General features: G+C 37.9%; 1 protein-coding gene across 2 annotated transcripts in view; it reads right to left on the reverse strand.

The window, feature by feature from the left end:
• LOC100500932 (inorganic phosphate co-transporter) overlaps positions 1 to 12,331 on the reverse strand; it is a 100,095-nt gene that overhangs the window by 25,833 nt on the left and 61,931 nt on the right. Inside the window, exon 1 of one of the 2 annotated variants that reach the window (XM_012689555.3) lies at positions 7,350 to 7,781. The exons of the other annotated variant lie outside the window; for it this stretch is intronic. Coding sequence (XP_012545009.1) covers positions 7,350 to 7,431 — 82 coding nt within the window. The 5' untranslated portion in view covers positions 7,432 to 7,781. Of the gene's footprint in view, positions 1 to 7,349; positions 7,782 to 12,331 lie in introns of those variants that run through there. 2 annotated transcript variants of the gene reach the window in all.

A 12,331-nucleotide genomic window follows, 5' to 3' on the forward strand; every position in this document is an offset into this window, starting at 1 on the left:
CCTCAATAGATAAATAAAATACCTAAACTTTTGTATAAAATAAACTTAAAAAAAACAAAAGGAATCCGTCCGACGGGGGACTCATCAAAGGAAAAACAAAATTGCTTGTTTTTTATATAATTCTGAGCATTTTCATATTTTTTCACCTTTTAAACCTTCCCTGGACTTCCACGAATAATTCAAGACCAAAATTAGCCAAATCGGTCCAGCCGTTCTCGAGTTTTAGCGAGACTAACGAACAGCAATTCATTTTTATATATAAGTATATAGATTAACATACCGATTGTATTCACGATGGTACCTAACTACTCAAATATCTACGTTAGTTAAGCCATTAGGTTCCTGCCGACCACAAACCATTGTTTAGTGCACGTTTCAAATAACAAATATGGTAGTAAATGGCATTTCCTTGTAATCGAAAAAAAGTATTGGTCGCATCGTGAGCTATGTAATAAGCTAAGAATTTTACGGCTACATTTTATATATAATTTTTATATCTATAGTTTTATACAGTAGTTCAAGTTTAAAACATTGTGGTTAATTTAAAGGAAGTAGAGGTCCCGCAGTAGTCGAAATTCGACTATAATTAATTGGAATTGTAAGTTTTTACACTATTATGATTGTATTTTATACTTCTATAATCACAAATTTCGCCAAGACTATACTATAAAAAATATTAACAAAGGCAAACAATATTTAATCTATTCTCAATTTGACAACAGACGTCAAGAACAAAAGTTTGACAATAAATATTATGCATGCGTGTGTGCGTCAAATACGTGGTATGTAGTGTGTGTAATGTTTTCTTTGTTGATTTAATGTATCTTTCATGCATTATTTAAAAAAAAAATTGCATTGTGAACTTTTTCTCTATATTCTCTATAAGTGTGGAAAATTTCATACTCCTCCGTCCGCGCAATTTTCGTAAAAAGGGATACAAAGTTTTTGCTTCACGTATTAATATATAGATGATGCTGAGATTCTCGTCACTAAAAAACGACATCGGGTTCAGTTTACAGATGAGAAGGTTGCGTGTTCAAATCACGTCGAGATCACCAGTTGTAGAGATACGACAAAGGGAAGATCTTGCACCGAGCGGGTGATATTGCTCGGTAGACCGACGGTCCGAATGTTGTTGTTCCGAACTTGTATATATGCAAACTTCTCTTGAAAATGTCGAAAACGAGATTCAGGAGTCTGTCAAATATCTTGCGTTGTATGATAGCTACCGCCACAATTTTTATAACATACGTACATACAATATATATACACTGTTACATGCATCGTTCTTTCGTTCTAGTGTTGTTAAAAATGATGAGACTGCAGCCCGGGAATGTCAAAAGTTATTCTAGTGTTTGCAGTCATCGTGGCCAAGCGGATAAGACGGCCGGTCTAATGCCGGTCTAATCGTATTGAGCGATGCGACTGGGCCGATGTTCGAATCCCGCAAGCGGGTACCATTTTTTTTAAGATTGGCGATTTATTTTGCCATGTGTATAGCAAACCACTTAGAATTGGACCGTGAGCTCGTGCATTTGTCTAACCAATTATAAAAAAAAAGATGTGTGGTGTCGTGGGACACCGGATATTATAAAAATATTGATTTAAAGTTCTATTCGAGGTATAAAGGAAATAAAACTGGAGGTTTCGCAACAACCCACGGTCATTCGGTAACGTGCGAACTTATTGTGGTACACTTCATTCACGGTTGTTTGCATAAGAGTTAGTGGTATATTGCGCAAACGAATGCTCTGAGATCGTGGTCAATGAATGATAAAATATATTTTATTTTTTGTACGTTATTACAAAGTTAAGTCGTACACTGTGTGCATTACTAATAAAAATCTTACGTTACGGACGTTTTTTCCCGGTTAGTGTACCCCTCTGCATCGTCCCAGAAGGAACTTCGTTCCAAAATATATAATAATATGATTTCTCAACGTAATGTCAATTCGTCAACGTTCTATTGTTCGTTCTTGTTACGTTAAAACCAATAATATATCAGGTTCGGGGCTAATCAGGCGAGGCGCTACCGCTAAATAGTTTTCGGACCATGTTCGTTTGTGGGAGGAAAATGTAACAATGTGCTGATTTCCCCCATTGCCAACCATAAAAATATATAGAAACGTGCACGCGTATGTTAATTGGAACAAAATATGTCCGCTCAATGATCGAAGTTTGGCCATAAATTATAATTTGCGTAATTACTGATGGTAGGACTTCTTGTGAGTCCGCGCGGGTGGGTACCACCACTCTACCTATTTCTGCCGTGAAGCAGTAATGCGTTTCGGTTTGAAGGGTGGGGCAGCCGTTGTAACTATACGTGAGACCTTAGAACTTATATCTAAAGGCCCACCTTTAGATATAACCACCCATGGCGCATTTATGTTGTGGATGTCTATGGGCTCCAGTAACCACTTAACACCTGTGCTTGCTTAACACTTGTGCACCTGGCTGTGAGCTCGTCCACCCATCTAAGCAATAAAAAAAATCACTGACACCTCAAGATTTACTCATCCATTTCGTAAACTACATTTTCCCTTTTTATAAATACATACCTATAAAGTAACATTCGATTTTGTGTGTGCGACTTCTGTTGGATTCAGTTATAGTAAATTGAATCACAGCTATTTTTAACCTTCCCAATTACAGTTATATTAATGGCACATCGATAAAAAGGCGGAACAAAACTAATTTATCATTAATCGGTGATTTAAGTACCTTTGCGATAATATTCCAATATAAACACTACTACATGATAAGATTTTTTTTTAAATATGATTGATGAATTACATACGTATTGTCATGTCTGTCGAGAATTATTCCGCGTTCCGGTCTGAAGGATTGCGTAGCGGGATAATATTACAACTTTTGAGGTTACCACCGGCATAGAAATTCGTGAGCTAAGTTACAAACACCATTCCTAAAGTGTTGTCATAATTAGCGTTGTTGCCATTATAAATGTTATTTTTCCGGTAACCTTTATCGCAGCTTTCATGGATCGACCATAGCGTGTATGATAAGATTAATTTTATCAGATTTCCAAAGACCACAAATTACTCAATGTAAACTAAACAGATTCCATGAATCACGAGGTCACATATTCGTTATTTTAACTATACGGTATCGTGTATTCTCGTAAAATGCTCTCGAGTTACAAAGCATTAGGATTCTTGAATTTTTGACTCAATAAAGTGTGTTACACACATACATAATTCGACAAAACTTTTTATAACCTAAGTTTAAATTCAAAATGGCGGTTTCTACAATATTTCATTCTAGCTTTCTATCAATGTCACTCACCTTCACACACCAATACAATTTCAGTAAAAAGGGCTCGGAATTAGAAACGCACAAAGCCACATTGAATAAATTTCAAAATTTATTATTATCATGTTTCTTAATAATCTAGTTGTGCTATGGTTCAATGTAAAAAAAAAATCCGTTGTATTCGTTAATATCTTTTCATGACATACATAATATGTTTCTGTTTTATTGGTTTCTGAAATGATTCTAACAGCAGCCTTTCTTCAAAATTTTAATACTTTCGCCTAATTTCTTGGCCAGAGTTGTCAGAATGAAAACCACAAAAATCTTTTAATTACGCTTGCAATTCACGGGTGTTGTTTTACTTAGTTTACAAACTAAATATTTTAGCCAGTAAGAATTTTTTCTAGATTATACAACAAACATGCAAGTTAATTGCTCATTACGAGGCCCGTCAAGTCTAGCCAGCGTAAAACCGCAACAATGTGCAGACAGCCTTAATAGAACTTCGTTTACAGCAAAAATACTTTACCGGTATTGTATGTATGTACCACTCTATTTTGACTCAAATGTTTTAATAAACTATACTGAATTTACTCTGTGGTTCAATCTCGCTTTTAACAATTTCCGACCTTTTGGCGGGAACGCGAGGTGTGAAGTTGTGCGATTTATTTTATTTTGTCTATTTAGTGTTTCGTCATGTTTAAATGTATAATAACGGTGGTTTATTAACTGTTTAATATCTGTGAAAGGGCACAAATGTGGGAAAACGAAACAAAACCGCTGGACGTAACTTCTCGGGATCCTCCAAAAGGTCCACTAAAAAAATCTCAGTAAATGACCACCATTTTACTAAGATTATATTTCATCCCATATCATTTCATCCCAGTTGATTAATGTCTCAAATTAACCATCTTAATTTCATTTATTTCACCTCTTAATATTTAAAAATAAGACATGTCTGAAAGGTCCTAGTTACCAGGTAGTAAAATCCCAAAAAAAAATAATTAATTACAATTTCCGAAGCTTCAAATACAGTTTTCGTGATCACGGGAGAGACTGTTTTCACGAGAACAATATTAATTAAGTCTAATACAAGAATATAAAATGAGTTACACCAACGCTACGTGCGCATTATCGAACCCGCGACTGTGAATGTCGGGCAAGAAACTACTGATCCATATACGTTCGTATATTAAGGCGACGACTGACGTCAGTGTGAGTGGCAGGTAAATACTGGTTTTGCACAACCATGTGTTTATAATACACGTGTACATATTTTTCTCTCGTTCTTCAATAGTTTACCAATTTGTTTAAACATCGCCTTAAATATATGTTTCAGCCAGCGAATTCACTCATTAGATAATAATAATAATAATAATTTATTTATTTCTCTCTTAAAGGTATAGTACAAATGCAAATGGAAATTAACCTTATAATTTATTTTGTAAGCCTTTGAAAGAGCTGAAGTCTGTACTAGGTTCAAAGACCTGTATTACTGATCTCCAGGCTCCCTCCTTCTTAGGATATATTAGGTTAGGTTAAGTCGTGAACAGATGCTGCGGACTAGTGTTGAGAGATCATTAGGTGTTATCATTTAAGGTCATTATGCGTGTGTGTGTGAGAGTGTGAGTGTGTGTAAAAGAGCACTTAATTTTTAAAAAAATTCAAGAATTTCAGTTTCATCTTTTTAGTTTTGTTTAGACAAACGAATACCTACGATAACACAGCATTGAGAAGATTAAGTAACATTAACCGAAATATCTTTTTATCGTCACATCAAAACCATCAACGGACGGTAATATGTATATTAGACGGAGATAGTTCAGATGATAACCCAGTTTCCGAATTTACATAAAACGTGTGACGACGACGATTTCGGCACGTGCTCACAAATATTTTAAAGCGTTTTAATTTGAAAACGTATGCAGGTAACGCGAAGTTTGACAATAAAAGAAAAATCTGCTCCACATGAAACTGGAACATCGTGGCGGTCGAAAAACACAATGAGACATAATTACGAAGTCATAACTGTGTTTTATACCTAACGACTGTCTCATCAATGAGCTCAACGCATGTTAGCTTCGCGGTATTAAGAATTATTTTACTGGTGGTAGGACCTCTTATGAGTCCGCGCGGGTAGGTACCACCACCCTGCATATTTCTGCCGTGAAGCAGTAATGCGTTTCGGTTTGAAACGTGGGGCAGCCGTTGTGGATATCTATGGGCTCCAGTAACCACTTAACACCAGGTGGTCTGTGAGCTCGTCCACCCATATAAGCAATAAAAAATGTGTGCGTGTACTAGTGTACACACGTAAGAAGTGAAACTTATTTATGGCCTTATTTTTCGAAAAATGATCTACATGCAACTTTCTAGAAATTGGTTAAATAAAGTTAAATTAGATAAAGTTTAAACAAAAGGATTTTATTATCATAGACATGAATACAAAAAATGTGACGCGTAACCGAAAAATGTGACGGTAAATTTTTTTCCAACGCCGATAAGGAAGTTTCACTTCAAAAAGTTAAATTAGATAAAGTTTAAACAAAAGGATTTTATTATCATAGACATGAATACAAAACAGATGGCGCGTAACGGAAAAATGTGACGCGTAACCGAAAAACGTGACGGTAAATTTTTTTCCAACGCCGATAAGGAAGTTTCACTTCAATAAAAAATAAAAAAACGAGGTTTGGAAAGGATAATCGGCTCAGCAATGCCCAACAGTAACGACTCGATCGGTACTGCGGCGCTGATTTTCCGCCGGTACCTGCGGAGTGACGTACACACTAGCATCAGACCGACCAATCATTATGTATTTGAGTTTAGCGTTTAGAGAATAGGCGTTATGCAGATAGGTTGGAGCCCACCGGTGCGCACTATGACAAATTTTAAATTATATAATACTCTCCCATGGTCATCAATTTCCGTGGTAGATACGGCAATAGAAGGAGTCACTCTTTTATTTCCCTACCTATTCGTCGGTAGCCTAAGGACTGCTCCGGATAGGGAAGACACCAGTGCGGATAATATATCCAACCAGTAAACAGATCTTGCAGATCAAATCAGAATAAAGTGAAGTCACGATCGAGCTTCTGTCCTTGGCCTGGGGCCACATATTCCTTAGCTTGTGGGTTATATCTACGCTTACGAGGGTTTTGCGGACATTAAATTCGATGAAACTCTATTAGATATTGTGTTCTATGGTCGGGACCGTGTCGTTTTTACCGATCATCGTTCTCGTCGAACCAGTCGCTTGCGACGAAGGGCTCGGCGAGTAAATTAACCCATAGACACAGCCCACTGAGTTCCTCGCTGGATCTTCTCAGTGGTTGATTTTACGAACCACTGTCCTTGTTTGGGCTAGTGTTAGCAAATTCTCTCAGATTGACCCCGTGAACTATCCGTCCGCGTGTAGCTGGAATAGCCCCTTCGGCGGCCTTCGGTTACCAGCCAATAGGTAGGGGAAAAAATACAAGCAGAGCAAGATGCACGTATGAAATCTAATTAAAAATTAAACGGTTCAGTATTTTCTTCGGCTCTCGCAGTCTTTGATTCTTAATTAAAAATACTTTTACGGTTTAACCTCGTGTTTTATAGTGTCTATACAACGTGTCCTGGTGAAACTGGAAAGGCCTCCGGGCCACCAGTAATCTTTCAATCATAAAAAAAAAAGTGTCTATACACACATACACGTTTCGATTACTTTACAGTTTCCGTGATAGCCGACAACCGACAGTCGAGAGCGAGACTAAACCGTAAAACCAGTTTTAATTCAATCGTTTACTAAATTATCGTATTACCTGAGTAATAGAGCCGAAAAGCCTGACACGTGAGTATTCATCGCGTTATCACGGAAATAAAGGAAAAAGCAACATTTAAAATATTTAACCACGTAGCAACACGCGAGAAACACGTGTTCATCTCAAATAAGTAGTCGATACGATAAATTTGATTAATTTCAATAGCTATGAAGGCGTGTCCGATAAGCGACACGACCGTGGATGTCCTTGCCCGTGACGTCACTCCGTGGAAGCGACTCAAGTCTGCAACTAGGGGGTAGGTACGTTTGCACTCACCAGTGTAGCGAGGGCTGCGTTGATCTTCTAGTCCAGGTTGTTCCCAAACGAGCACGCGGGCTCCTTGAGTCTTGGACACCATGGTGAAGGGGAAAGCGCGTGAAGAATCCTAAATCTAACTAAATACTATAGAGCGTCCGACGCGCGGCTACCTACGTAATGTTGGTGAGCGGGCCAACATCGGGTGTTGAGAAGCGACCGAGGGGAGACATAGCGAGGGTTGCACGTGACGGTACCGAAGCCGACTGCGGACTAATGACGGTCCTCGGCGGCCGCCACGCCGCGCCGGTAAATATAGAGGAGCCGCGGGGAGGAGGGCGCGGCGGGGGGACGGCGCACGCGCTCCGTGCATGCATGACATAGACGCTACGCTTTTTTTTTTGTGCTGAACGCTGAAAGAATCGCAATAGAACACAAAACGCAAGTACCGCTATACTGGCGGTGCGGGGGCAGTGCGAGGGGGGAGGGAGGTCTGCGTCGAGACTAAAGCTGCTTTCAGACTACGCTATAATATAATAGCATATAGTATAAAGCTCAGAGCACAACAATGTCGCGCACCATACATTGTTATCGACATGTTCAGACTGTACTGTGTGCTTAGTGCGAGTTTTTTAACGTTCTCGATAGCGTAAAAGTTATCCCAATTTTGTATGCAGTTGGAACAGCGCCCCTAGCGGCAAACGATTCCATTTCATAAAAATATGAGCTAACTTTTACGCTATCGAGAAAGTTTTCAACGTTCGCACTAAGCACACTGTCCTATATATTATTGGCTAAGTATACGCTGCTATACTTTAGGGCACTGTAGTTAGGCGTAGTCTGAAAGCACCATAAAAGCCTTAGCGACTAGAACGACCAGCTCAGCAGTTTAACAAAAAATATTCTCACTATTAAACTACCAATAAGCGGCGAATGAAACACAAGAATAAGTGACGTATTTTCCTTATACATTTTCTAAATTTGAATACGTGTACAACGTAAAATGTGACCTTTAAACGCGAGGTCATTTCATTAAAATTGTATCGATTATTGAAAAACGATAATTCACATGTTTCCTATCGTTAAATATTAGGTCCACGTCAGATATTTACCTAGTATTTACGTTTTTATATTTGTTTATCTAGTATAAATATTAGGTCCACGTCAGATATTTACCTAGTATTTACATTTTTATGTTTGTTTATCTAGTATTCCTACCATGCCCATTGCCCATGATCGGCTTTCTTTGAACATGAATGCCGACCTGTATGTCCATGTCCTGTATGATGTATACCTTGAGGCATGAGGTCGAAATTTCAATAAATGTTGTTAATAACAATTGCCTAAAGCTTTCAAGCTAGAACGTACGATTGCTTTGCAGCAGAATTAAAGGCGCAGAGTTCACATGAAAAAAAACGGTTTTTTTTTTTATGAAACATTTTACGCAACACAACAATTACAAACACACAAAAATACATTCATTCATTTGAATGTATTTTGTGTTTTTATAATTTTAAGTTCCGTTTAATTTATGATTAAATTATGATTAAATTCATGATTTATAAGTACGCAGATTAACTATCTACGTAACGTAAATAAGCAAAAACAAAACGTGTTCGTTTGATTAACCAAATTACCTTATCAAACGCTAAAATGATATATTAAGTCTCGTGGATTTTTTCATCATTGGCACGATCAAATCTTAAGGGTGTCACACACGGCGAAGATACTATAATATTTTATCTTAATGCCGGCCGCTGGCATGTGAAGGGCCGTCAAACATTCATTCGCAAACCTAGCGGCATCAAATTCAAACGGGTTCGCATACTCAATTTGCGAACCCGTTTGCGCTTCCTCCTGCACTTGTTTACGAATGTCTCACGAATTTCTCCTCCTTTTTAATTCGTCAATAGAACATTGAAGAGAAAAAGAGTTTTGAATTCTTTCCCAGACATCAGTAACAGCAATGCTGTTTTTATGGGATTTCTTTTGATGAAGATACGCTACACAGTAGTCGTCACGAACTATGAAAATGGCGATACGTCCGTTACCTTCGCAATCGTCGGCGCAACTGGTCACACGAATGTGTGGGAGACTACGCGAAGGTTCGCGGTTCGCGCGCTTTGATGTCTGTTAAAAAACCGACACAGCTTGGAAAACCACGAATGTAGCGAAAACTTTGCATAATCATTTGCAAATGTCGTCCTACACTTGCGGGTTTGCGTATTCGTGCGCATGTGAGTGACCGGTGTAACATACAATATCGCTCGCCATACATTTTGTATGAACTATCACACATGGTTAAGATAATATATAGTTTCATATTACAGTATCTTCATACAAAATATATAGCGAGCGATATTGTATTACATGTTAAGATAAAATATTATAGTATCTTCGCCGTGTGTGACAGACACCCTTTAACATTGTATCTCAGAAGCGCGATCACCTACGTCAAAACAAACCATTATGATTTCTGAAGATATTTCGTTGTTAAATATCTTCTTTCTATTCTTTAATCTAGTTTTGTTGTTGTTATATTATTATATTGAAAAAAACAACGTTTAATTAAATATTTAGTAATATGCAACAAAATAATATCGAAAAACAAAAAAAAAATCTAACTAAGCAATTCATCATACTGTTCTACTCTACTTGTTCAAACAAGTTTCATATAACAAAAGCGATAGGTACCAAATTTTATGTGCTTGTAAACTATGCAAATGTCTACCTACTACCTTTGACAATAAAAAAAAACCACATAATATTATTACATTCTAAACGAGAACAGGGAAGACGCGTCAAAAGTATTCATAAAATTCTTATCAAATTGCACAAAATCTTGACGCTCGTAGAAAAAGCGCATGAATAATTCGAATTAACAAAAAAATGACGTGTCAAATTTGTTTGGTCCAACAACATCACGATGTTGGGACAAACATTGGTGGAACACGGCAAGGCATGTTCAATTCATTCGTTTTAACGCGTTATCAGTGAGTCACCACGTGGAAAATCCTTCGACAAACGATACGCTTGCGTGACGCAACTATTTTAATAAAACGTTCCATTTTTATGTAAAGAATTTCATTAGCGACCATTACTAGTGAGGTAGGTACTTTATGCCCAAAGCACTTGCCTTCTAGGCATAATATTTTCGGTAGGTAGCGGCTTGGCTCTGCCCCTGGCATTGCTAGAGTCCATGGGCAACGGTAACCACTCACCATCAGGTGGGCCGTATGCTCGTCTGCCAAGGGCAATAAAAAAATAAAATAAAAAATAATAATAAATAATACATGACTGCTTCGCTGTAGAAATAGGCTTCCTACCCCGAAGCAGGAGTTCTGCTTTGAATTTTTTTTTTTATTGCTTAGATGGGTGGACGAGCTCACAGCCCACCTGGTGTTAAGTGGTTACCGGAGCCCATAGACATATACGACGTAAATGCGCCACCCACCGTGAGATATAAGTTGTAAGGTATTAGTATAGTTACAACGGCTGTCCCACCCTTCAAACCGAAACGCATTACTGCTTCACGGCAGAAATAGGCAGGGTGGTGGTACCTACCTGTGCGGACTCATAAGAGGTCCTACCACCAGTAAGAATGGTTTTCATGTTTTCGGGTGGTGATGACATTCACGTTGTAGTCTCCAAACATTTAACCACAGCCAAGCTGTGACCTTGGTCACCCGTGTTAATGTTAAGTCGAGTTTTCTACCTAGTGTTCCAACAACTTTGCTAATAAAAATCGTTAACTTTAACAAAAAGGTTTTCTGTAAGCGGAATGAAAATTCAAATTTTTCGTTTTTCATTTACATTTTTTCTCATATTTAGTTATAGTCCTAAAAAAATTTAAAGCAAAATACATATAAAAAATACCTCCAATAAACATACTTTCTGTAAGCGAAATGAAAATTTAAAAGTAGAATTTTTCATCAACATTTTGTCTCGTACTGATTTATCATCTAAGCAATAAATAAAAAAAAAATAAAAAAAAAACCTAAAACTTCGAAAACCAAAAAAATAAAAAACACGTTTCGCAAAACGCAAAACGTTTTCCGAAACAAGAAACGGAAAGTTGAATGACCGATCCCCTAAAGAGCAGCTATTCATTGGGTATTAATCGAACAAACAATCTAGGTACCTACTTAAAAAAAAACATAACGTGCGAAACACGTTCATTCACTGTTCATACTATGAACAACACCTTTTTTTTTTTTCCTACCTAAGCTGGTAGCCTAGAGAGGCTATTCCAGCGTAACTGTAACTAGTAGGTGAGCTCACGGGGCTCAAACCAGACGACGATGCTAACACGAACCCTAGCAAGAGCCGTGCTTCGCAGAATCTACCACCGGATCGGAAACGCGACCCACTGAGAAGATCCGGCGAGAAACTCAGTGGGCTGTGTCTGAGAGTTAATTTACTCGTCGAGCCCTTCGACGGGTTCGACGAGAACGGTGACCGGTGCTTGAAGTACCTAGAAGCACAGTTAGTGGATCGGGAGGATCCGAGATGACGGAACAACACCATGGAACGTCAAATTCTTACGTATTTGTAAAAATAAAGTGGTACATTAATACAAATTTTAATAAAAGAAATGAATAGTTTTATTGATTACATCTTAGTCGATAGGAAATGAAAGTCAATTGGTTGCACTGGAATTATTCAAATCCCTTAGCTACAGTCATTACAGCTACAGTCACATCTTTGTGGGATTAAAGGAAACTTCAATTTGGAACAAATCAGTTATTAATTCAATCGGTTACTTTAGGCTAAGTTTTTTTTGGGGCCACAAGCTCCTCGATTGGCGTCCTATGTAAAATATCTGTGTGAGAATGCTAAAGTCCATAGATAATATAGGTACTTAATATTTGAAGTCTCAGACTAAGCGCAATTACAGTTCTTGATCGTGCCGCGTTTATTCTCGGCAGACTCTACCCCGTGGTTTGTAAGCGGAGTAAAATGTCCTGGTGAAACTGGAAAGGCCTCCGAGCCACCAGTAATAC

Source organism: Bombyx mori, chromosome 8, assembly GCF_030269925.1.
Source record: "Bombyx mori chromosome 8, ASM3026992v2".
Classification (NCBI taxonomy): Eukaryota; Metazoa; Arthropoda; class Insecta; order Lepidoptera; family Bombycidae; genus Bombyx; species Bombyx mori.